At 43.6% G+C, this 26,914-nt stretch overlaps 1 protein-coding gene across 1 annotated transcript in view; it reads right to left on the reverse strand.

Moving 5' to 3' along the window:
- Nucleotides 1-2,461: 2,461 nt before the first annotated feature.
- LOC138663682 (oocyte zinc finger protein XlCOF8.4-like) overlaps nucleotides 2,462-26,914 on the reverse strand; it is a 30,579-nt gene continuing 6,126 nt past the window's right edge. Inside the window, exons 2-7 of the mRNA XM_069749977.1 lie at nucleotides 6,982-7,132; nucleotides 6,671-6,850; nucleotides 6,478-6,589; nucleotides 6,303-6,400; nucleotides 5,867-5,957; nucleotides 2,462-4,305 (exon numbers count right to left, since the gene is read on the reverse strand). Of these exons, the coding sequence (XP_069606078.1) occupies nucleotides 3,611-4,305; nucleotides 5,867-5,957; nucleotides 6,303-6,400; nucleotides 6,478-6,589; nucleotides 6,671-6,850; nucleotides 6,982-7,059 (1,254 nt within the window). The 5' untranslated portion in view covers nucleotides 7,060-7,132 and the 3' untranslated portion in view covers nucleotides 2,462-3,610. The remainder of the gene's footprint in view (nucleotides 4,306-5,866; nucleotides 5,958-6,302; nucleotides 6,401-6,477; nucleotides 6,590-6,670; nucleotides 6,851-6,981; nucleotides 7,133-26,914) is intronic.

A 26,914-nucleotide genomic window follows, 5' to 3' on the forward strand; every position in this document is an offset into this window, starting at 1 on the left:
GTATGGTGAACAGGGGGGATGTGAGAAGACAGTATGAGGAGAAAGGGAAATAGTATGAGGAGACAGTATGGGATGAGAAAAGTGAGTGGGCACTGAATAGAAACTGAGTAGGGGGGTGTAGCATGGATTGACAGTGTAAGGGCACAGCCAGGAGGGCACAATATACCAAGATGGGGGGAGTGTGATGAGAGAGTACAGGGGGAACACAGTATGAGAGGACAGTGTGAAGAGGGGGCCGGTATGGAAAGGAGAGATCAGTGTAAAGAGCATGTGCCTTAAGAGGGACAATGTGGGGGTCATATTTTGTGCAGACAATATAACGAGGGGCATTTTTTTACTCAGGAGCATTATAATGACACTTCTATCTTTAAGGGCGTCATGTGGAGATTTTCTGCAAAAGAGCGGAGAAGATGGAAGTCTGCAGAGACGGCTGTGGATGAGAAAACTCATCATGGAGTCTGGACAAGATGAAAAAAAGAAGGAGAAGGACTCCAGAGACAACGTTACCTATATGGTACCTGGATATAAAGATTATTTGTGATACTAACTAATTCTCATCTTTTTATTTATGTTAGGAGCATTAAAGGGGATGTCCAGGTTTGTAATGAGTCTGCAGTCATTCTTTGTGACTGCAGACTTCTGAATTCTCACAGTGTGCCCTGCATGCTGTCAGGATTCTCTCATGCTGGTGATTTACATACATGTCATCACGTGCTGACTAGACATGTGTGGCCTCAATCAATGAAAATGAACTGAGCGAGGTCAGACATGTTTAGTCGGAATGTGGTCAGAAGTATGCAAATTGCATGCTTGTGCTGACATGACTGTCCACCGGCAAGGGAGAATCCTAAGTGTTCAGTGCAATAGTTGTGAGTCTGCAGGTTCCAGTAGTCATCACATGGACACTTCACTCATATGCGATTTTCATACTTGTGGTCCTGTGACAACGAGCTTTTCTCCCTGCTTCTCTCAGTTTGTCACTGAACATTGAGAGCATTAGGGAGAGGAGCTTGTGGGTAGAAGACTAAGTGCAAATCGCATATGTCCTTGGTGGAGGGGGGCGCCAAACTGAATTCTTGCCCCGAGTGCCAGAAAACCTAGATACACCTCTACCCTATGTTATTTAATGCACTTAATTTTTTACTTATTTATTTTCATTAGGGTATATGCACACATTGTCTTCTTTTAGTTTTGATAGTTCATAGGCTTTAGAAGTGTAAGAGTACCACTGTTTTGAAAATTCTCTCTTTCACTCAAGTTAAGTTCTTGCTATTTCCCATCTTGTTTTATTTGTCGTTTTCTCATGTCCGTATCATCTATTGGAAAGGAGGGCTCCTTGTGGTCACATAAATCTCTTACACAGTCATCATAGTTGCTTTCTATGAATTTTTGGACAAATTTAGACTGTTTGTTGTCATCTATAGACTGGCATTCACAACGAGGTAGTCATGGGAGAGGGCCTCATCACAATCTTTATAAAATTGTCAAAAAAATGTATCCCGACGTTATCCTCTAAGTGTCTTCCATAGTGTATTGCAGTCCCCCTGTGGAGACATGGGGGTCAGCGGGTGCTCTAGTCCACTAACGAAAACTGGATGGACCAGAGCTCATCCTACTGAATTCCCGCTCTCCTTTTATCGTGCGCATAATACTACTCAGACAACACAGGATGAGGGTAAAACAGTGTGGCAATACTTTTTTTTAACCAAATAACAGGCAAATAACACATAGAATAGTACCAGCAAACTATCCAAGGAGGTAACGACAAGCTTAGGAAGCTGACACTCCACACAAAACAAACAGTACATACTTACCTTCCGTGTCCTCCGGCTTTACGGCTGACCGGCGCTGACAGTGCAGAGGAAAGCACAGCGCCGGAGGACAGACACGGAAGGTAAGTATGTACTGTTTGTTTTTTTTACGTTTACGCTGGTAACCAGTATAAACATCGGGTTACTAAGCGCGGCCCTGCGCTTAGTAACCCGATGTTTACCCTGGTTACCAGGGGACTTCGGGATCGTTGGTCGCTGGAGAGCTGTCTGTGTGACAGCTCTCCAGCGACCAAACAGCAATGCTGCAGCGATCGACATCGTTGTCGTATCGCTGCAGCGTCGTTTCAGTGTGACGGTACCATAAGAGTCAAACACTAGCCATTCAAAATGATCAAAAATCAATGTTTAAGACTCATGACAAAAGTGTATGGTTCTTAAACTGAAGAACAATTGCATAAATTCAAAAGTCGTCATATAGATAACAGTCTCCTCCTGACTTACTGGAAATAGACATCTGGTTAATTAAGATAAAATGCTGTGTCATCACACCCTCATTTCAATTTTTGCTAGATCTTGCACTTAGTGCATAGGCTTTACCACTGTAGAATTTCCACATATTAACATTGGGAAGAAAAGGGTACTTGAGTATTTTAGTGCTCGCTCATCGCTAATAATGACTGCTATCTGTGTAGAATTCAGAGTCCCCAGTGGTTGATACCTTTTAATGGCTAACTGAAAAGATGGTTACAAATTGCAAGCTTTCGAGACTACACAGGTCTCTTTATCAGGCATAGACTAATAGAAATTCTGAAGAATCACATATTTATGCACAACACAGCACAGAAAAATGCCATCGATAAGACAGAATTACCATTATGTGGGTGATAAACCCATAAATATTGGAACAGTTCATAAATAAGGAGTGTGAATGTTTTATTGTCCTCTGATTGGGGCCTGGTTCTGTTATAATGACCCCACATGGTCAGAGGAGCAAATTCCTTAGTTGATGTAAAAAGACATAAATCCATGCGACACATTCATTCTTGCACTGAGAGTGTCAAAGGTCATCATCAGCTTATATTCCCAGATTCTTCTGTCTTTCTGAGATTTGAAGTTACCTTTTAATACAAGTAATTTCATGTCCATAATGCTATGATCTGGGAGATAAAAATGTATTGCCACAGGTAGATCCATTCTTTTTGCTCTTATTGTATGGCGATGAGAGTTCATCCTTGTTCTCAGTTTCTGCCCTGTCTCAACTACATACAAACCCTCAGTTGGACATTTAGTACAAATAATTAAGTACACATTAGAAGTGACACAGCTGATAGTACCTGGTACCTTGTAGTCCTGATGTGAATTGGGGATTTTTATCTTGTCCGTGGTCAATATAAATGGACTGGTTTTACATATTTTCTGGTTGCAAGGAAAGGTTCCTGCAGCTGTTGGAGGACAGCAAGCTTCTGACAATGATGCTTCTTAGATTTGGGGGCTGCCTAAAACACAGTAGTGGGAGGACTGGAAAAATGGATTGTAAGCGGGCATCTTTTTGTAGTAAAGGTTGTAATTTTCACAGTGAAGCCAGTGCTGATTGGGTGCAGGGCTCATGTGATGTAAAAACCTCATGTGAGCTCCAGGAACGCAAGTCCTGACACTGCTTGAATGGCGCCGGCATGGGAGGGGAGTAAGAGTGTTTTTATTTTAATAAGACCAAACATGAGGAATAACAAGGGATTGTCCTACCCGTGGACAACCCCTTTACGAAGATACAAATTTCAGTTAATACATTTCCAACATTCTGAACATGAAAACGCTTCTGTGACTTCTCTGAGGTTTATTTATAAAAGAGTTGATTTCTGTGTAAAACATTTCCCACACTGATAACATGGAAAATGCTTCTCCCCTGTGTGGATTCTATGGTGTCTAACAAGTTGTGATTTCTTCACAAAACATTTCCCACATTCTGAACAGGAAAAAGGCTTCTCCCCTGTGTGGCGTCTCAGATGTTCAATAAGATGTGATTTCTCTACAAAACATTTCTCACATTCTAAGCATGAAAAAGGCTTCTCCCCTGTGTGCATTCTATGGTGCCTAACAAGGTGAGATTTCTGTGCAAAACATTTTCCACATTCTGAACAGGAAAAAGGCTTCTCCCCTGTGTGGGTTCTCTGGTGTTTATCAAGATTCCATTTCCGGTTAAAGCATTTCCCACATTCTGAACATGAAAAAGGCTTCTCCCCTGTGTGGGTTCTCTGGTGTTCATCAAGATTCGACTTCTGATTAAAAAATTTCCCACATTCTGAACATGAAAAAGACTTCCTTGCTTTACGAGCAGTTCTTTTAATGCCTCTTTTGAGTCTTTGATTTTCCTTAGTAGTTGGTAGTGAATCAACTGACAAATCTTTGCTGTGAAGGGATGATGGTATATCTGGAATAAAGGCACTCACTTCAAATGTATCCTGTTGGATCTCAAGATCCTCTGATTTTAAAATTGAAGACGTCAGCTGTCCCTCTGATCTCCTGGTACAGTTATCTGCTAAGAATAAAACAATTTATTTTTGAATAAAATATCCTTGAACTTTATATTTTTGAAAATTTCTCCTTAAACTATCTGTAAAAATGGTAAATAATGTTAAAATAGCTTTATTGATTTATTCTCATTTGCACCAGGAAAGACTAGAAGCAATGGGATGAAACTGAACTGGAGGTTTGGAGGAGACACAGATTAGATATTAGAAAAAAACTTTTGACAGTGAGGATGATCAATGAGTGGAACAGGCTGCCATGAGATGTAGCGAGTTATCCTTCAATCGAAGTCTTCAAATAGAAGCTGGACAGACAACAGTTTAGATGCCTGAGGAAGTCCCTTCCAACTCTACCATTTTATGATTCTATGAAATATTGAATTATTCATCAAGACAATGACTGTTCACAATCTAATAGAAAACCTCATAGGATGACCCAGTAGAGTGTGGTGTTCAACTGTTTGTTCATTCTGCCCCCTCAAATATGGAATAAAAAAGCCACCAAACAACTTCTACTTATCTCACAAAAGACAAGACCCCACTCTGGTCCACCATCTCTCCAAGGAAAAAACGGAGGTTTCTATATTATTAGTGGCTCAAAGGCTCTTGAAAAGCAATACGTCTTCTATAAACCAACCCAGCAATATTTACTTTCACAAAGTCAAATCTTCCCCTTGCTTCGGAACCTTGCAGTGTGCCCAAACCAAAATTAGCACCCATGTATTTGTCATTATTATAATGAGAAGAACTCACTTAATTTACGGTGTGTGTCTCCTGTAGCACAATCTGGGCACTCTGTCGTGAGTAATAAAATGATATATTTGCAATTTTCACTCTCCAACATCCACTGGGTGCTAATTTCCAGAAAGTGGCTGTGGAGTCAAAATAGTCACTACTATAGATTAATTCACTGAGGGTTATAATTTCTAAAATGGAATCACTTTATGGGGTTTTCCACTGCTCTGGTTTTCTGTATATTGTCATGTGGCTTGTGAAAATGGTGTGTCCCATTTCATCTGAGATCTGCACCAGCCATCTCTGCTTCTGTCACAAAGCACGGCCTTATTCATTCTGCAGGCAGTGTTGGTGATGATAAAGTGAAGTTTGGCCAGAAAGACTGGATCTGGTCTTGTAGGGACCATATGAGCACATTCAGCAGCACAGAAGGGAGAGAAGCTAGATTCATCCAATAAGATATCAGGGATCTAGGAAGCCAACAGCATCATTACACTTCGATTTCTTTTACAAGCCCATCATAATATCTTGTCAGCACATTCTACGTACACAGTTATTTGGCTTTGACGTTTACAGACCTGGGCAGATAATGGTCAGCATGTTCTAATCCCCGGAGGTAGGTGGATCCTGCAGGTTGTAAGCTCAATACAAAAGGGTTTTCACAATTTCAAAAAGCCATTTAAACATTTTCGGATGGAGGAGAATGTTATGCTCTACTGGCAAAATGGGGATAACACGATTGTGACACATCCGGACTACACCACTGATAAAGCAGCCACGGCCGGTGATTGAGAAGAATCTGTGACTTCTCTGCATTTAGTGGTTATTACTGACCTGGGTAGTCATATGTAGGAATCTCCTCTTTACAAAACTCATCACCCCTCAAATATGTCTCTGTAGTATTAATATGGGTCAGATCTTCACCCTGAAACAAATATTGAGAGACACAGAAAGATGGAGAAGTCACATCTATGATCAGCGCTAATCCTGCCATCGCCACCGTTCTCATTACACAAGTTTAAAACATATAATACTGGTGGATAAAACAAGACTGAGCAGAAGACCTTCACAGCCATCTACGCATCATAGGAGAGATCTCATGACACCTTCTCTCCATCAATATTGTTCCTGGAGCATAACAATATTGTATCTTACAGTTATTAGGTTCTTTAGAAGGACGTAGATCTGGGGATTTATTCTGACATTAAATATGCTGAACTAGATAGACAAATGTTTTTTTTCGGCCTTGCTAACTATATTACTATGTTACCTGATGATTCTGAGGGACATTGGGATCTTCTTGTTTAAAGTCCAGTGGAAGAAGAGGATGGGGACATATCTCTGGTATTGTCCTCTTACTGGATAGAACTGGAGGAAACACATACAAGGAACTGAATTCGTACAGATACAGATAATTATATGGCGTGTGTATTTAATCCTATTACCTGGTGACATGAGAGTCTGGGGAACATCCTCGTACAGATCATTGTGTACTTCTAAATACTCCCACTCCTCCATGGAGAAATAGACAGCGACATCCTGAAACCTTATAGGAACCTGACACATACAATGATACCGTCATCCCTCATCCCTTCATAGCATTAGTATATAATGTCCCAGCATTCCTAGCAGTGTTACCTCTCCAGTCAGCAGCTCAATCATCTTGTAGGTGAGTTCTAGGATCTTCTGGTCATTGATGTCTTCATGTATCAGTGGGTGAGGTGGAGGCCACGTCATTGGGCTCAGGGGTCTTTCCCATCCCCCAGACTCAGGGGTCTGACAGCGCTCAACAGAAGTTTTCTTCACTACTGTGTAAACCTGGTTAATGAGAGACACATTAATAAATGTCACCACAGACATTTCCAGATTCTTCACCTTTTGAGTTCTATCCAACAGTTTTGTTGCCATAAATAAAAATTATGTAATGTGACGCCATCAAAATCTCTCACCTCTCCAGTAAGACGGAAGAGGATCTCTAGGGTGAGGTGTAATATCCTCTCCACCATCTTGTCCCTCCCCATATCCATTTTTGATGGGTAGTTCAAAAAAATTATCTTAATATAGAAGATCTTCACAGAGAGGATATGATATTGTAGGGACCTGAATAGGAAGAAGATGAGATGATGGATCATTATAAAGAATTCCGCGTAATAATAAAATTACTAGAGACAATAAGGGGGAAACAAGAAGAAGATAGAACTTGTAGTGTAGATGTTGTATTCTCTAGTTTTGTATGGACTGGAACATAAGTTGAATTGCTGACTAAGACATCTCTATACTCCCAATCACTGGCTATGTTACTCACTGCTTCAGCATCTGATTGGCTGTAGGAATCACAAGTTCGTTAGGACACACCAGAAAATACAGAGACTGGAGGGACCCAAGCAGCAATTATATTTTTATTATTTTGCAACATTGTTTTTTCCTTGACATCTACTAATACAGCCTATATATTTTAGGCCACAGACACTAAGCAGTTTGTTCCTCGGAGTCGGCAGCTGAATAGGTTTCTCATAGACTAATCTTCCATAACGCTAATTCTCATCTCATATACCGACACTGGAATCGGCATTAGCAGTACTGCAGGAGATATTCATTACACGTGACAGGAGAAATAACTACTTCATGATGAGGACGACATCTTCATCTTCTACCTCGGATCTAGAAACAGATTTGTCCAGAGTCCGTCACTGACTCCATCACCACCGGCCGTCTATATGAATGTTTCCCGTCTTCCCCGCACTGTAATCTTCTATCACGCTAGAGTTCATGTCTGATTCACACACAGAAGTTTGAGACCGTTATAAAAGCTTTTTTTGTTTTTAAAAACACCATGGACAGAAATTACCATATTTTTTGGACTATAAGACACATCGGACCATAAGATGCCCTTAGGTTTTAGAGGAGGAAAATAGAAAAAAATTTAAGCAAAATATGTGGTCATGATGCACTGTTATGGGAGGGGGATCTGCTGCTGACACTGTTATAGGAGTAGTGTCTTCCAATTCTGTATATATATCTCCCATCCTGGTGTATATATATATTTCCCAATCCTGGTATACAGTTAGGGCCAGAAATATTTGGACAGTGACACAATTTTCGCGAGTTGGGCTCTGCATGCCACCACATTGGATTTGAAATGAAACCTCTACAACAGAATTCAAGTGCAGATTGTAACGTTTAATTTGAAGGGTTGAACAAAAATATCTGATAGAAAATGTAGGAATTGTACACATTTCTTTACAAACACTCCACATTTTAGGAGGTCAAAAGTAATTGGACAAATAAACATAACCCAAACAAAATATTTTTATTTTCAATATTTTGTTGCAAATCCTTTGGAGGCAATCACTGCCTTAAGTCTGGAACCCATGGACATCACCAAAAGCTGGGTTTCCTCCTTCTTAATGCTTTGCCAGGCCTTTACAGCCGCAGCCTTCAGGTCTTGCTTGTTTGTGGGTCTTTCCGTCTTAAGTCTGGATTTGAGCAAGTGAAATGCATGCTCAATTGGGTTTAGATCTGGAGATTGACTTGGCCATTGCAGAATGTTCCACTTTTTGGCACTTATGAACTCCTGGGTAGCTTTGGATGTATGCTTGGGGTCATTGTCCATCTGTACTATGAAGCGCCGTCCAATCAACTTTGCAGCATTTGGCTGAATCTGGGCTGAAAGTATATCCCGGTACACTTCAGAATTCATCCGGCTACTCTTGTCTGCTCTTATGTCATCAATAAACACAAGTGACCCAGTGCCATTGAAAGCCATGCATGCCCATGCCATCACGTTGCCTCCACCATGTTTTACAGAGGATGTGGTGTGCCTTGGATCATGTGCCGTTCCCTTTCTTCTCCAAACTTTTTTCTTCCCATCATTCTGGTACAGGTTGATCTTTGTCTCATCTGTCCATAGAATAATTTTCCAGAACTGAGCTGGCTTCTTGAGGTGTTTTTCTGCAAATTTAACTCTGGCCTGTCTATTTTTGGTATTGATGAATGGTTTGCATCTAGATGTGAACCCTTTGTATTTACTGTCATGGAGTCTTCTCTTTACTGTTGACTTAGAGACAGATACACCTACTTCACTGAGAGTGTTCTGGACTTCAGTTGATGTTGTGAACGGGTTCTTCTTCACCAAATTAAGTATGCGGCGATCATCCACCACTGTTGTCATCCGTGGACGCCCAGGCCTTTTTGAGTTCCAAGCTCACCAGTCAATTCCTTTTTTCTCAGAATGTACCCAACTGTTGATTTTGCTACTCCAAGCATGTCTGCTATCTCTCTGATGGATTTTTTCTTTTTTTTCAGCCTCAGGATGTTCTGCTTCACCTCAATTGAGAGTTTCTTTGACCGCATGTTGTCTGCTCACAGCAACAGCTTCCAAATGCAAAACCACACACCTGGAATCCACCCCTGACCTTTTAACTACTTCATTGATTTCAGGTTAACGAGGGAGACGCCTTCAGAGTTAATTGCAGCCCTTAGAGTCCATTGTCCAATTACTTTTGGTCCCTTGAAAAAGAGGACGCTATGCATTACAGAGCTATGACTCCTAAACCCTTTCTCCGATTTGGATGTGGAAACTATCATATTGCAGCTGGGAGTGTGCACTTTCAGCCCATATTATATATATAATTGTATTTCTGAACATGTTTTTGTAAACAGCTAAAATAACAAAACTTGTGTCACTGTCCAAATATTTCTGGCCCTAACTGTATGTGGCTCCATTCAGTATATATGATCTCTATCATGGTATGTATGTCCTCATCCAGTTGTATATGGCCCCCCTTCCTGGTATATATGGCTGGCCCCCATCCCCATCCTGGTATACATGGCCCCCCTTCCTGGTATACATGGCCCCTATCGCCATCCTGTTATACATAGCTCCCATCCTAGTATAAATGGCACCCATCCCCAGCTTAATATACATGGCCACCATCCCCATCTTGGTATACATGGTTGACATCATTATCCTGGTATAGCTGCTCCTCTATCCTAGTATACATGGCCCCCATCACGCCACTCACATAGAAAAAAAACGATTTTACTCGCCTTCCCTCTGCATGGCATCCTGTTCTGATGCCATCAGTTGATTTCATAGTGTAAGCAGCGCACAGCGTGTAAGCAGCCTCCACACGTAGATGTCAGCTGCCAGAATATTCTCTGCTCCTCACACCTATGGAAGTAGGGACTATGGGAGTAGGGAGCAGTGAATATTAATTTTCTTTAATAGTAGTTGGGCGACCATGTGTGCCCGCTATTAACCCCTTCACGACATGCGCCGTACTAGTACTGCGCATGCCGTGTCACCCCCTTTGATGTGGGTTCCGGCGGTGAGCCCACATCAAAGTCGCGACATGTCAGCTGTTTTGTACAGCTGACATGTGCGCGCAATAGCGGCGGGTGAAATCGCTATTCACCCGCCGCTATTAACCTGTTAAATGCCGCTGTCAAACACAGACAGCGGCATTTACCTACCGCTTCCGGCCGGAAATGACGTCATCGCCGACCCCCGTCACATGATCGGGGGTCGGCGATGCATCAGGAAGGTAACCATAGAGGTCCTTAAGACCTCTATGGTTACTGATGCAGGCCTGCTGTGAGCGCCCCCCTGTGGTCGGCGCTCACAGCACACCTGCATTTCAGCTACATAGCAGCGATCTGATGATCGCTGTTATGTAGCTGAGCCGATCAAGTGGTGCCAGCTTCTAGCCTCCCATGGAGGCTATTGAAGCATGGCACAAGTAAAAAAAAATGTTTTTAAAAATATGAAAAAAATATAAAAAATATAAAAGTTTAAATCACCCCCCTTTCGCCCCATCCTAAATAAAACAATAAAAAAAAAATCAAACATACATGTTTGGTATCGCCGTGTTCAGAATCGCCCGATCTATCAATTAAAAAAAGCATTAACCTGATCGCTAAACGGCGTAGCGAGAAAAAAATCCGAAACGCCAGAATTACGTTTTTTTGGTCACTGCGACATTGCATTAAAATGCAATAACGGGCGATCAAAAGAACGTATCTGCGCAAAAATGGTATTATTAAAAACATCAGCTTGGCACGCAAAAAATAAGCCCTCACCCGACCCCAGATCACGAAAAATGGAGACGCTACGGGTATCGGAAAATGGCACTTTTTTTTTTTTTTTAGCAAAGTTTGGATTTTTTTTTCACCACTTAAAAAATAACCTAGTCATGTTAGGTGTCTATGAACTCGTAATGACCTAGAGAATCATAATGGCTGGTTAGTTTTAGCATTTAGTGAACCTAGCAAAAAAGCCAAACAAAAAACAAGTGTGGGATTGCACTTTTTTTGCAATTTCAGCGCACTTGGAATTTTTTTCCGTTTTCTAGTAAAAGACATGGTAAAACCAGTGGTGTCGTTCAAAAGTACAACTTGTCTCAGAAAAAATAAGCCCTCACATGACCATACTGATGGAAAAATAAAAAAGGTATGGCTCAGGGAAGGAGGGAAGTGAAAAACGAAAACGCAAAAATGAAAAAGGGCCGCGACTTGAAGGGGTTAAAGAGAATGAATATTCACTGCTCCACAGGCCCCTAGTCCCTTTTATCTCTAGAAGCTGGTTACAGTTAATGGAGGTGACAGAGACTATGGGCGTGGGGAGCAATGAATATTCATGTTCTTTAACTGCGGGCACATGTGTTAGCTGCAGCCGCTGTCTTCTGCCTCCTGTAACCTACTCCTCAGTCTCTGCCGCTTCCCCCTGCCCATAGCCACTATAAGGTACATCTGAACTATAAGATGCCCCGTTTTCTAAAATTTTGGAGGAAAAAAGTGCGCCTTATTGTCCAAAAAATATGGTACTTGATACCAAAGTCTCCATGTACAGTATTTTATGGGGTTTACTTCTGGCCCTACGCTTTCCTATATTACAAGAAAAACACCAGAAAAAAAAGCAAATATTAAGGCTGCTTTCACACATCAGGTTTTTGCTGTCAGAAGCTATCCAGCGGTACGACGAATAGATGGATCTGGCAAAAATTGTGAAAAACTGATGCGACAGATCCGTTTTTCTGTTGGATCGTCTAGCGGATCCGGCAAAAATCTGGATCCGTCGCATCAGTTTTTCATCCATTTCCTCCGTTTTACGAGGATTACGACAGATCCGTTTTTTAAAAACACCCATGGGAGGCTCCCAAACGTGATTGGCTACTGAAAAACCTATATATACAGTGTTCCTACAGCCCATCTTGGACAGGTTGGAGAGCAAGTGGCGAAAATGGAAGGCGTGATGACAAACATTCTGAAGATTTATGTGGATTTAACTTTTGAGGCGAATCGTCTGGAAGCGATTGTTTTGGAGAAGGAGCGAGAGAGAAAGACAGTGCATCATGCGTCTGCGCCGACGACGTTTTTGGATCCACCCAATCACGGCACAGAGAATGACGCGTGGGGTGTATTCTACTTTATACATGGAGTTAAGAGGAAACCCCGAGAAGTTTTTCAGCGATGTGAATATGAAAGCAGAGAACTTCGACTTGTTGGTGGAACGGATTGGACACCTCATCGCAAGAAGTGACACATATTGCCGCTTCTCAGTTTCACAGGCGGAGCGTCTGATGGTGACTCTTAGGTAAGCCCTTTTTATTGTATCTCCCACTGTTAAATCAGACTTGTAACTGAAATGTTGTTGCTGGTATTTTGTACTAATTATTGCCTTGTTTGTTTTCACAGATTCCTTGCAACTGGAGAATCCCTTTCAGCACTCCATTTTCAGTTCAGACTTGGGATTTCCACTATATTCGGAATTGTGAAGCACACCTGCCGTGCATTGTGGGACTCTGTACATGGTGAATTTATACCACATGCCACAAAAGGAGAGTTGGCTGGAGATTGCTGAAAAATTCCAACAAATTTGTCAGTTTCACAGTTGCTTGGGTGCAGTGGACGGGAAACATATCAGCATCGTTAAACCTGCTGCATATGGCTCTGCGTATGCACCTGCTGAAGCCATACGCAAGTAGTGCTTTGACGCCCACAAAAAAAGTCTTTAATTACCGCCTAACACGAGCTCGAAGAATGGTGGAGTGCGCTTTTGGGATTCTAACAGCGAAATGGTGAGTTCTGTTGACCGCTATAAATCTGAAGGCTGACGCTGTTGATGAGGTGGTAAAAGCTTTTGTGGTCCTGCACAATTTTGTCATATGCAAAGAACAGATTGCTATTGATGACCACTTTGAAGAAACCACCTTGAATGATTATAATAACATTACTTTTAGAAGTCCTGTGTCAGTTTTTTTCAAAATGAGGGACACATTTGCGGAATACTTTATTTCACCTCAAGGAAGTGTACACTTGCAGGATGAGATAGTTTGAAAACTTTGTCTTGACCCTTGTTACCCAAACTATTGGACCTTGTTTTACCCAAAGTATTGTACCTGGTTGGATTTTACCCAATGTATTTTACCTGTTGTACCCAAAGTATTGTCCCTGGTTGGATTTTACCCAATGTATTGTACCTGTTTTACCCAAAGTATTTTACCTTGTTTTAGCCAAAATATTTAACCTTATAATTTAATAAATGAAAGACACAATTTTTAAACCAAAAAATAGTTTATTTACAATTGTTTTACACAAAAAAATGTGTAAATTTAGGTAGTGTGGGGTGGAGAGAATACTGGAGGGGCTATCAGATTGGGACACTTCGACATTGGGAGTGTGGAGAGAGAATTGTGGTGGTGGTGACAAATCAAGAGGTAAAACAGAGGGTGAAGGTGTGGAGAAAGAAAGAGAATGGGTGGACATAAAACCGGAAGTACTGTTGGGAATTTGGAAGGTTTGAGGGGCAGAGTGGAGGGATTGGGAGGCAGAAGAGGTGGTGAGTGGAGAAGAGGGTTGTGTTTGGGGCATGATGGCTGTGGAAGGAAACTGGTGGTAGTGGGCAGGGAGTAGAGGTTGGGCAGGGAGTGGAGGCACCGACGATGTGGTTGGGAACTGGTACTGGGCAGGAAGCTGGTACGGGGCAAGAAGCTGGTATTGTATAGGAGGGGGCGGAGGGACAGTGGCTGGAGGGGGGGCAGGCGCGGGAGGAAATACCATAGTGGGTGGAGGGCCTTGGGAGCTAACCTGCGCTAGGGCAAACTGGCAGGCTTGCATTACATACATCTGCTGGTCAGGAGGTAGCTTGTCTATGTGCTTGACTACTGCCTGGAAAAAAGAGTAATTTGGTGATTTACTTGCATCTGAATGCATCCTATCCAGACCTGTGTGCAACTCAAGAATACTGTTGCTGAGCAAATTAAATCCTGCAGTCATTTGCTCAGACAACAGTCTTGGTCCAATATGGACCCCATTGCTGCCTTAGCTGGACAAATGCAGCAACTCAGTCTAGAGGTGGCTGACTTCCGCTCGGCGGTTGTACAGCGCACTCCAGTGGCCACTGCAGGGGTTGCTACACCTCCACAAGCTTCGCTGGAGCCTAAAATTGCGCTACCTGACAGGTTCTCTAGGGGGCATAACAAATTTGTTACATTCAGGGAGGCCTGTAAATTGTATTTTAGGTTGCGTCCTCACACTTCAGGTTCAGAGGAGCAGAGGGTTGGAATTATAGTATCGCTCCTACAAGGTGACCCTCAGGCCTGGGCATTTTCACTTCCTGCTGACGCTTTGCCATTACGGACTGTGGAGGAGTTTTTTCGAGCCTTAGGTCAAGTGTATGATGATCCTGACCGCGTCTCCCTCGCTGAGTCCACAATACGCCATCTTACACAGGGAGACCGGCCAGTAGAGGAGTACTGCTCTGAGTTTCGGAGATGGGCTACTGACACAATGTGGTATGACCCTGCACTCCGCAGTCAATTATATCAGGGCCTATCTGATAAAGTAAAAGATGCCTTCGCCCTACAGGAGACACCAACCACACTGGAGGTAGCTATATCTCTTGCGATCCGTGTGGACCGCCGCCTGTGCCAGAGACTTAATGAATCGCCGCTATTCAAGGGTAATTCAGATGTGGACTCACCAGAATCTGAGTCTCTAGGAGAACCTATGCAGTTGGGTGGCGCCTCTCGTTCTAAGGGGGCTGCAGTAGTACGGCTTAAGGGAGGTGCATGTTTTTTTTGTGGAAGAAGGGGTCATTATGTGAATGTGTGTCCTTCTAGAAAACCGCCAGAAAACTATTGAGCCTGGGTTGCGGGGAGGTTGGCAACTCAGGTGTACTAATTTCCTCCTTAGGTAAGCCACAATTTTTCCTACCAGCTGAGATTCGTCTTGGTGAAAGTAGGTTCAATGTATCTGCCTTTCTGGACTCTGGGGCAGGGTTTAATTTAATTGATGCTGGGTTTGTTCAGGCACATGGGCTTAAGACTCAAGAGTTGTCTAGACCCATACCTATAATTGCCATTGATTCTGCAGCTTTGAGCCAGGGGGACTTTCACTCAGATCGTCCGTGGGGTGAGCCTACAAATAGGGGCGTTGCACTCTGAGTCATTAGATTGTTATGTGTTGGGGGGTTTCCCGTCGCCTGTAGTTCTCGATTTACCATGGATCACGTTACACAACCCGGTGTTAGACTGTCAGACTCGGGAGATTACTAGATGGAGTGAGTTTTGCCAGGAACATTGCCTGGGTACTCGGCTGGCCGGATTGAGTTCTCAAGTTCATCTTAGATTTTGAGGATGTATTCTCTGAGGAGGGGAGTCGAGAGCTACCTCCACACCGTCCTTATGATTGCGCCATACGTCTCATTCCTGGTGCTAAACTGCCTAAGAGTAGGCTATACAACATCTCTGCCCCAGAGAGACAGGCCATGAAGGACTATATCACGGAGAGTCTGGCCAAGGGTCATATCAGACCCTCGTCATCACCCATTGCTGCCAGGTTCTTCTTTGTTAAGAAGGACGGGGTTTACGCCCATGCTTAGACTTCCGTGAATTAAATCAAATTACGGTCCGGAATTCTTTCTCGCTCCCTCTTATTCCGGACCTCTTTAACCAAATTGTGGGGGCTAAATGGTTCTCCAAATTAGATCTCAGGGGGGCATATAATCTCATTCGGATGAAGGAGGGGGATGAATGGAAGACAGCGTTTAATACTCCAGAGGGACATTACGAGAACTTGGTTATGCCTTTTGGGTTAAGTAATGCTCCTGCTGTGTTTCAACACTTTGTCAATGATATACTTAGTCACTTAATAGGAAGGTTTGTGGTGGTATATCTCGATGACATCTTAATTTATTCCCCTGACCTCGAGTCACATCAAAATCATGTACGGCAGGTCCTTCAGGTACTCAGGGACAATAAACTGTTTGCCAAACTTGAGAAATGCATGTTCGCGGTCAAAGAGTAACATAGTAACATAGTAACATAGTTAGTAAGGCCGAAAAAAGACATTTGTCCATCCAGTTCAGCCTATATTCCATTATAATAAATACCCAGATCTACGTCCTTCTACAGAACCTAATAATTGTATGATACAATATTGTTCTGCTCCAGGAAGACATCCAGGCCTCTCTTGAACCCCTCAACTGAGTTCGCCATCACCACCTCCTCAGGCAAGCAATTCCAGATTCTCACTGCCCTAACAGTAAAGAATCCTCTTCTATGTTGGTGGAAAAACCTTCTCTCCTCCAGACGCAAAGAATGCCCCCTTGTGCCCGTCACCTTCCTTGGTATAAACAGATCCTCAGCGAGATATTTGTATTGTCCCCTTATATACTTATACATGGTTATTAGATCGCCCCTCAGTCGTCTTTTTTCTAGACTAAATAATCCTAATTTCGCTAATCTATCTGGGTATTGTAGTTCTCCCATCCCCTTTATTAATTTTGTTGCCCTCCTTTGTACTCTCTCTAGTTCCATTATATCCTTCCTGAGCACCGGTGCCCAAAACTGGACACAGTACTCCATGTGCGGTCTAACTAGGGATTTGTACAGAGGCAGTATAATGCTCTCATCATGTGTATCCAGACCTCTTTTAATGCACCCCATGATCCTGTTTGCCTTGGCAGCTGCTGCCTGGCACTGGCTGCTCCAGGTAAGTTTATCATTAACTAGGATCCCCAAGTCCTTCTCCCTGTCAGATTTACCCAGTGGTTTCCCGTTCAGTGTGTAATGGTGATATTGATTCCCTCTTCCCATGTGTATAACCTTACATTTATCATTGTTAAACCTCATCTGCCACCTTTCAGCCCAAGTTTCCAACTTATCCAGATCCATCTGTAGCAGAATACTATCTTCTCTTGTATTAACTGCTTTACATAGTTTTGTATCATCTGCAAATATCGATATTTTACTGTGTAAACCTTCTACCAGATCATTAATGAATATGTTGAAGAGAACAGGTCCCAATACTGACCCCTGCGGTACCCCACTGGTCACAGCGACCCAGTTAGAGACTATACCATTTATAACCACCCTCTGCTTTCTATCACTAAGCCAGTTACTAACCCATTTACACATATTTTCCCCCAGACCAAGCATTCTCATTTTGTGTACCAACCTCTTGTGCGGCACGGTATCAAACGCTTTGGAAAAATCGAGATATACCACGTCCAATGACTCACCGTGGTCCAGCCTATAGCTTACCTCTTCATAAAAACTGATTAGATTGGTTTGACAGGAGCGATTTCTCATAAACCCATGCTGATATGGAGTTAAACAGTTATTCTCATTGAGATAATCCAGAATAACATCCCTCAGAAACCCTTCAAATATTTTACCAACAATAGAGGTTAGACTTACTGGCCTATAATTTCCAGGTTCACTTTTAGAGCCCTTTTTGAATATTGGCACCACATTTGCTATGCGCCAGTCCTGCGGAACAGACCCTGTCGCTATAGAGTCACTAAAAATAAGAAATAATGGTTTATCTATTACATTACTTAGTTCTCTTAGTACTCGTGGGTGTATGCCATCCGGACCCAGAGATTTATCTATTTTAATCTTATTTAGCCGGTTTCGCACCTCTTCTTGGGTTAGATTGGTGACCTTTAATATAGGGTTTTCATTGTTTCTTGGGATTTCACCTAGCATTTCATTTTCCACCGTGAATACCGTGGAGAAGAAGGTGTTTAATATGTTAGCTTTTTCCTCGTCATCTACAACCATTCTTTCCTCACTATTTTTTAAGAGATTCTTAAAGAGATTCTTAAAGAGATTTTTAAAGAGATTCCATTTCTGGGTTATTTCTTATCCTCCACAGGTTTTCGTATGGATCTGGCTAAGGTCAGGGCGGTCTTGGAGTGGGATCGTCCTGAGGACCTTAAGGCTTTACAGAGGTTTTTAGGTTTTGCAAATCTCTATCGCAAATTTATTAAAGACTTTTCATTGGTAGCGAAACCATTGACAGACATGACCAAGAGAGGCACGGATTTTTCCGTATGGTCCAGTGCGACCTGTAAAGCTTTTGAAACTTTGAAAAAGTGTTTTTCCACTGCACCCATATTAATACAGCATGACATCTCTCAGCCATTTGTGGTAGAGGTGGATGCCTCTGAGGTAGGGGTGGGAGCTGTATTGTCTCAGGGGATTTCTCCGAGTATGTGGCGTCCGTGTGCATTTTTCTCGAAAAAATTATCTCCTACGGAGAATTATGACATTGGTAACAGGGAACTGTTGGCAATTAAATGGGCATTTGAGGAATGGCGTCATTTTTTGGAGGGAGCACTTCACCCTGTCATGGTGATCACAGATCACAAAAATCTGTTGTGTTTAGAATCTGCAAAGCGTCTTACACCTAGGCAGGCAAGGTGGTCTCTGTTCTTCGCCAAGTTCAATTTCTACAATACGTACCGGCCAGGAAATAAGAATGTCAAGGCTTATGCGTTATCCCGTTGTTTCACGGGGGGTGGGAATAATTTGTGAACCAGGTCCTATACTACAGAAGGGTATTTTAGTCGCCGCAATTAATTTTGATCTTGAGAGAGAGGTGGTAGAGGCACAGGGGGACGCCCCAGCAGCCTGTCCGTTAGGTAAACTTTTTGTTCCAGCTAATCTTCGTCTCAGGGTCATAAATGAGCATCATGACTCAGTTTTGGCCGGACACCCTGGAAGTAAGGTTACCGCGGACCTACTCACTCAGCGTTTTTGGTGGTATGGGATAAGACATGATGTACAGGAATATGTCGCTGCCTGCAGTGTGTGTGTGCGCGTTCCAAGTCCTCTCGTTCTCGCCCGTCTGGGTCTCTCCAACCTTTGCAGATTCCCAATAGACCTTGGACTCATTTGTCAATAGATTTCATCACTGACTTACCGGTTTCGGAGGGTAAAACAGTTAGTTTAGTCGTAGTTGATAGATTTAGCAAGATGTCTCATTTCATTGCGCTCCCCGCATTACCAAATGCTAAGACTTTGGCACAGGTCTTTATTAAGGAGGTTGTGAGACTGCATGGTATTCCTTCAGATATGGTCTCAGACCGTGGGGTGCAGTTTATTTCTAAGTTTTGGAGGGCTTTCTGCAGCCGGCTGGGGACTCATTTGTCGTTTTCTTCAGCTTTTCATCCTCAATCCAATGGTCAGACTGAACGTGTAAATCAAAATCTTGAGACTTATCTCAGGTGTTTCATCTCAGAGAATCAGGAGGACTGGGTTAAGTACTTACTGTTAGCTGAATTTGCTATAAACAATCGTACTCATGAGTCTACTGGTAAGTCCCCGTTTTTCGGGGCATATGGTTTTCATCCTCAATCTAGTTCATTTAATAGGAGGGATTCCTCAGGTGTTCCTGAAGAGAGGTTTTCTTCATCCATCACGTCCATATGGCAAGGAGTTCTTGAAAATTAAAGAGGATGGGTTCCAGGTATAAGAATGCGGCTGATCGGAGACGTGTGGAAGGTCCGGACCTGTGTGTGGGTGATTGACTTTGGTTGTCCTCGAAAAATATTAAGCTGAGAGTTCCCTCGTGGAAATTGGGCCCTAGGTTAATTGGCCCTTACACGATTGTGGCTGTCGTGAATTCCATTGCTTTTCGGCTGGCTTTGCCTCAGTCATTTAAGATCCATAATGTTTTTCATCGCTCCTTACTCAAAAAGGTTGTGGCGTCATCCAATCAGTCCCCTTCACCTCCATCTCCGGTCCTTGTTGATGGAAATCTCGAGTTCCAGATTTCCAGGGTTATGGATTCTCGTTTAGTTCGTTGATCCCTACAATATCTGGTACACTGGAGAGGGTACGGTCCTAAGGAGAGGACGTGGGTACCTGCTGCCGATGTCCATGCGGTTAGGTTGGTTCAGGCATTTCATACAGCTCATCCTGAGAAACCTGGTCCTGAGGTTCCGGAGATCCCTCGTAGAGGGGGGGTACGGTCACGGGGCTGCCGTGACGGAGAGGTTCCAGAGAACTGCAGCGCTCTGGGCCTCATTCACACACAGTGAACAGAAGCTCTTCACCTGTATTCTGACCTGGCTGCTTTGTGCCAGCAGTGCAGGGGTTAACCTTATTGCTGAGTTGCTGAGAGCTGGGTCTCTCAGCTGAAATGGATTTTGTAATCTGATCCTCTGTATAGACCCAGTCCTGACTTCAGCTATTGTCAGTGATCAGTTCTACTGCCTGGCTTGGAGGTTGAAGGAGCGTAGCTTTGGAGTTGGAGGTTTATTTACAGAGATTGGTGTCTGCTGTTTTGGTTGCATGTTAAACCTGTTTTCCTTCCTAATTTTTTCCTTCTCTTCCCTTCTCTGTGTTTCCTGTGTGATTGTGTGAGCATTTTGTGAGTTTGAGACTTTTAGTTACCTTGTATACCCTGTTATTTGTTGTATTGTTACACTGGTGCAGTCCACCTCCCTTGGGGGAGAGGGGGCCACTGATAGCGTCTGCACAGGAGACAGGGATACGCTGGCGGCTCAGGTCTCCTAACCATCATAGGTACCCCTGAGATAAGGGAAAGCCAGGGCCCCATTATAGTGGCAGAGACAGGTGCGGGTCCCAGTACGCCGTCCTGCCCCTTTATCGCTGTTAACGGCATGACAGCTGCTTTGTAGTGATATTTTGGCAGCTACTCTCTTAATCCAATGAATTTGTCTGGCAGAAACCTTCCTCATTATGCCTTTATCTGCATGAACTATGTCTGTGCTCTGTTTCAGTCACAAATCTCTTCACAGTACGATGATCACTCTTAAGTTTTGGGGAAATATCTAATGTTTTCATACCTTGTCCTAGGCATTGCACTATTTAACGCTTTTCAGCAGCAGAGAGATCCTTTTTATTTCCCATATTGCTTGAAACTTGTGGCCTGCTTAATAATGTGGAACATCATTTTTAAGTTGTTTTCCTTTAATTAGAATCACCTGGAAAACTAATTATCACATGTGTTTATTTTAAGATTGATTTCAGTGATCCATTGAGCCCTGAGACACAATACCATGCAAGAGTTTAGTTGAAAAACAAAACAATTAAACCTTTATGACACTTAAATCCAATTTGCACAATAATTTGGAATATGGTGTATATGCAGCATAAACCATAGTCAAGTCAAAATAAACATTGCCGTTTTGGGAAAAAAACAGGAAAACAAAAAGAGCTAACATAAAGCACAGTCCTTGTGGTACCAGGGTCTGCCTGCTCTGGATTAAGCAAAAACATACAGTTCAGGTTAGCCTAAGGACAAACACTTCTCTGGAATTAGTTTCTCCAGACACATTGAACACTGTTGTGAATTCTGTTGTCGGGCTCCCTCCTGTGGTCATGAATGGTACTTCGGCTGGTTCTGTCCATGGACTTCCTCTGGTGGGTGTTTCTGAGGTTCCTTCCACAGGTGATGAGGTTAATTCGTTAGCTGGCTCTTCTATTTAACTCCACTTAGATCTTTGCTCCATGCCACCTGTCAATGTTCCAGTATTGGTCTAGTTCACTCCTGGATCGTTCTTGTGACCTGTCTTCCCAGCAGAAGCTAAGTTCCAGCTTGTATTTCTTTGGTTTGCTATTTTTCTGTCCATCTTGCTATTTTTATTGTTGTCTTGCTTGCTGGAAGCTCTGGGACGCAGAGGGAGCGCCTCCGCACCGTGAGTCGGTGCGGAGGGTCTTTTTTGCGCCCTCTGCGTGGTCTTTTTGTAGGTTTTTGTGCTGACCGCAAAGTAACCTTTCCTATCCTCGGTCTGTTCAGTAAGTCGGGCCTCACTTTGCTAAATCTATTTCATCTGTGTTTGTATTTTCATCTTTACTCACAGTCATTATATGTGGGGGGCTGCCTTTTCCTTTGGGGAATTTCTCTGAGGCAAGGTAGGCTTTATTTTTCTATCTTCAGGGCTAGCTAGTTTCTTAGGCTGTGCCGAGTTGCATAGGGAGCGTTAGGCGCAATCCACGGCTATTTCTAGTGTGTTTGATAGGATTAGGGATTGCGGTCAGCAGAGTTCCCACGTCCCAGAGCTCGTCCTTTATTATCAGTAACTATCAGGTCATTCCGTGTGCTCTTAACCACCAGGTCCATTATTGTCCTGACCACCAGGTCATAACAGAACACTGAATGCCTCAGGAGGATGACTATTTAATCCCCAGACCACACCCTGGTGTTGAGATAAGGTGGGCAACCACCCATCCAATCTATGTTTGTCCATAAAGACCCAGCCTTTAAAATGGACATTTAACCCCTCTCACCACATAGTGTGCTGGAGCAAACTTCTGGGTTTCAAATCACTGAAGCTAATAGACTCAGTGAAACGTATCTCCCCTCCAGCACTTTGCCCGTGTTTTTGTCACAACTCTCTTTAGAGGAGTAACCTATCCCAGTTATCCCCATAAGGTGGAATATGGACAACTTCAATCAACTGAAAATTCATATTAAATGGATCTGCCAAACGAGCCTCCATCTTATGCTTAGACAAAGTAGCTTCTTCCTTCCTTCTAATAAAGCTGACATGATCCAAAATATGTTTAAGGATCTTCCTTTTGGTCTTCCCCACGTAATTCAAGGGACATTCATATGTGGCCATATACACCATTCCTCTTGTCTTGCAAATGGCAAATTCTCAGTTGTCATATTTCGTGTTAGTGGAGGCACTAGTAAAGGATTTACCCTTCTTCACAAATCCACAAGCCTTACAGCCCCCACATTTGTGATTACCCACAATCTTGAAATCCAGCTAGGTACCTGTGGGTATGGGCAAGTGGCTATGGACAAGATAGTCCTTTAAATTCCTCCCTCTCCTATAAGTAAGCTTAAATGGAATCTGTCACCTACTTTTTCGTATATAATCTGCGGCCACCGCCATTAGGGGCTTATCTACAGCATTCTGTAATGCTGTAGATAAGCCCCCGATGTAACCTGAAAGATAAGAAAAACAAGTTAGATTATACTCACCTGGGAGGGAGGTCCAGTCCGATGGGCGTCGCGGTCCGGGTCCGGCGCCTCCCATCTTCATGCAATGACGTCCTCTTCCTTGTTTCGTGTCGCGGCTTCTGTCAGACGTACCAGAGCAAAGTACTGCAATGCGCATGTGCCGGGAAAGGTCAGAGAAGCCCAGCGCCTCGCACTGCAGGACTTTGTTAAGCCCTCAACAGGGCAGATAAAGTACGCCTGCACAGGAGCCGCGACAGGAAGCAAGGAAGAGGACGTCATCGCATGAAGATGGGAGGCACCGGACCCAGACCTGCGACGCCCATCGGACCCAGACCGCACTGGACCGACCGTCCCTGGGTGAGTATAATCTAACTTGTTTTTCTTATCTTTCTGGTTACATCGGGGGGAGGGGTGTGGGGGCTTATCTACAGCATTATAGAATGCTGAAGATAAGCCCCTAATGGTGGTTGCCATATATACATTATATACAAAAAAGTAGGTACAGATTCCCTGTAAGTTTATCAGGTAATACACCATGGAGGTCACAATCAGCCTTCAAAATATCCCACAGATCTCCAAGAGTAGAGCGAACCTCATAGTTACAATTATTGAATGTGCCAATCAGATGAATCATATTAGTAGTCTACTTGTTGGCCTTCTGGATTAACAGGGTGTTAGGGCTAGTGGAACGCACAGAGTATAGGTAGGAAGCAACAAGGTGCGTTCGCAGCCCGGCGTCCACCGTGCAGAGATATCTGCTGCAAAGTAATGGTGGATAAACTCTGAGCTCACACGTGGGTTAAGCTTCACCCCATGTGAACTGAAAGCGATCTCTGTTGCCGCACAGAGTCGCGCTGTACACAAACTACAGCCCTAACTAGGGTTGTGCTTACAAGCAGGCCAACAGCTAATTGCCCCCACTGACGCTAACTGCCTGCCTGTGTACAGTTCCAGCACTACAGTCACACACCACATGTATAAAGAGTGGTATAGTATCCACTGGCCTAAGCCATACACATTTGATAATAGCGCATGGCCGTGCGGCCATGCAAACGTTTTATAGTTGCAGCTCTTCAGGACCTTCCTGGAGAACCAATAGGAGCTGCTACAGGGCCTGAGTGTGTGACCCCCGACCTCCAATGAGAGGTCCTCCCGTGGGCATGCTCAGTGTGTGCAAAGCAGGACTTAGTCCCAGAAAAGCATGCTCGCCGCTGACCAGTGCTGGCTACAAAAGCAGAGCCTGGAAAGGCAGCAGTAACCCTTTGCACAGTATCAGGCTGAGCGAGACGCTGGGACTGACATCTCCGCTGAGCAGGCTCCACTGTGGCTGATGTAGAATGGGAGACCGCAGCAGACATGGTTCGAGATTCAGAGTAATAGATGTTGGAGCGGCGCTTAGTATGAAATAACTCGTAGGGCTGCAAATTTAGAAAAAAAAACACTCTCTTGTCAAATAAAACACATAATAATTACAAATAAATTTGTGCACACGAGAGTTTGAAAAAGACCAGAATCTGTATTCAAAAAGGTGTGCACAAAAAGTTATGATCACTCGTGGATCAGAGTCTGATTGATAAAGTATATAGTGCTATATATACTATATACTTTATCAATCAGACTCTGATCCACGAGTGATCATAACTTTTTTAACCAGTTAATCTATTCCATTTACAGGTTGCCATTTATATAGACATTGGCTCATTTTACTGGTTTTAGCAAGAACCCTGTTGCAGGTTTGCCGCAACATATACGTATACTATTTATCTGTGCACACCTTTTTGGTACTGGATTTATTGTTACAAGTTTGGGCAATATAGTATAAGTCTAATTGGGACTAAGTGCAATCTTTTCTTATGTATGCATATTTAGATCGCTTCACTACCTCTCTATTGAATACAGATTCTGGTATTTTTCAAACTCTCGTTGTGTGCGCAAATTTATTTGTAATTATTATGGTTCGAAATTACCCCTGTGCAGCGGCGGGAACTCTACACCTAACATTACTCCCCCTCCTAGGGCCCCCCTCCTTGGGCCACGCTACACTCAAAGGCTGCAATGAGCAGCGGAGCCCGAATGTGCTCCACAGGTTCTGCCCTCTGGGCCGTGACCATTCCATTCCACCAGATAGTATTTTTTGCAACGTACAACCTTGCACCCCAAGAAAGGGTTCACCTCGTACTCATCCGTGGATGAACCCGACGTCCCAGCAGATGACTCGGAAAACCGGGACATATAGACGGGTTTTAAGAGGGATACATGAAAAGTGTCGGTAATACCTAGGCGCGGAGGAATAGCAAAACGGTAGACCACAGGGTTAACCTGTTCCAGAACCTTGAAAGGACCTATGTAGAGAGGCGCAAACTTAGTGGACTCAACTCAGAGCCTCATGTTATGGGCGGAGAGCCACACTAAGTCGCCAGGAGCAAAGGTTGGAGTGGGGCGCCGGTGTGCATCGGCAGAAACCCTCATTCTCTCCTTGGAGGCCCATATGGCATCCTGTGTGCGGTCCCAAATGTCACGTGCCTCCACCGCCCAGTCTGCCACCCTAGAATCGGTGGATGACACGGGCATGGGCACAGGGACACGCGGATGCTGACCGTAATTAAGGAGTAAAGGAGTCTGCCTGGTGGAGTCAGCTACGGAGTTGTTCAAAGCAAATTCCGCCCCTTGAGAAAGGCTATAATCGCCGAAACGCGCGTCGGGGAGCACGCCCACAGGATTCTTCCACCGGCATAGGTAATATATACAGCCCTTGTGGCTGTCCTATTATATATACCATCTTAATACTTTGATATTCTCCTCTGGGGGATCTCTATGCAACGGATTATTTGGGATTATGTGCAATAGATGTAGGCTATATTCACACTTTGCGGATTTTGCTGCGGATCCGCAGCGGATTTGACCGCTGCGGATCCGCAGCAGTTTCCCATGAGTTTACATTTCAATGTAAACCTATGGGAAACAAAAAACGCTGTGCACATGCTGCAGAAAAATCCGCGCGGAAACGCTGCGGATTACATTCCGCAGCATGTCACTTCTTTTCTGCGGATTTTCAGCTGCTCCAATAGAAAACTGCAGTTGAAAATCCGCAGAAGAAAACGCAGTAAAAACCGCGATAAATCCGCAGTAAAAACCGCGATGGGTTTTCACTGTGGATTTTGCAATTCCGCTGCGGAAAAATCCGCAGTGGAATCTGCAAAGTGTGCACATAGCCTTATACTGTGATTACTGATAATGCTTACTGGCACTTTAATCCACTGTTGTTTTTTCCGTGGGCGTTTTGTTCTGGACATGTGCGAGTGGGTGTTATTTTTCCCCCCCTCTTCCTTGTGTCATCTGTACTTGGTCTTATTCATTAAAGTTATCTCATGTTTACGTATTTCATCTCTGGGAGTTTTTGTCGTGTTTTTCCTTCGTATTATTAATTAGTTTTGCGACATTCCGGCGTTATGTCCATAGACATCACAGCCCTTTATACATTAGATCCTATGTGACTACTTCTGTGATGTGTCCTTTCAATAGGTGTTCTAAATGTATAAAGAGTGGTATAGTATCCACTGGCCTAAGCCATACACATTTGATAATAGCGCATGCCCGTGCGGCCATGCAAACGTTTTATAGTTGCAGCTCTTCAGGACCTTCCTGGAGAACCAA

This window comes from Ranitomeya imitator, chromosome 2, assembly GCF_032444005.1.
Source record: "Ranitomeya imitator isolate aRanImi1 chromosome 2, aRanImi1.pri, whole genome shotgun sequence".
NCBI lineage: Eukaryota > Metazoa > Chordata > Amphibia > Anura > Dendrobatidae > Ranitomeya > Ranitomeya imitator.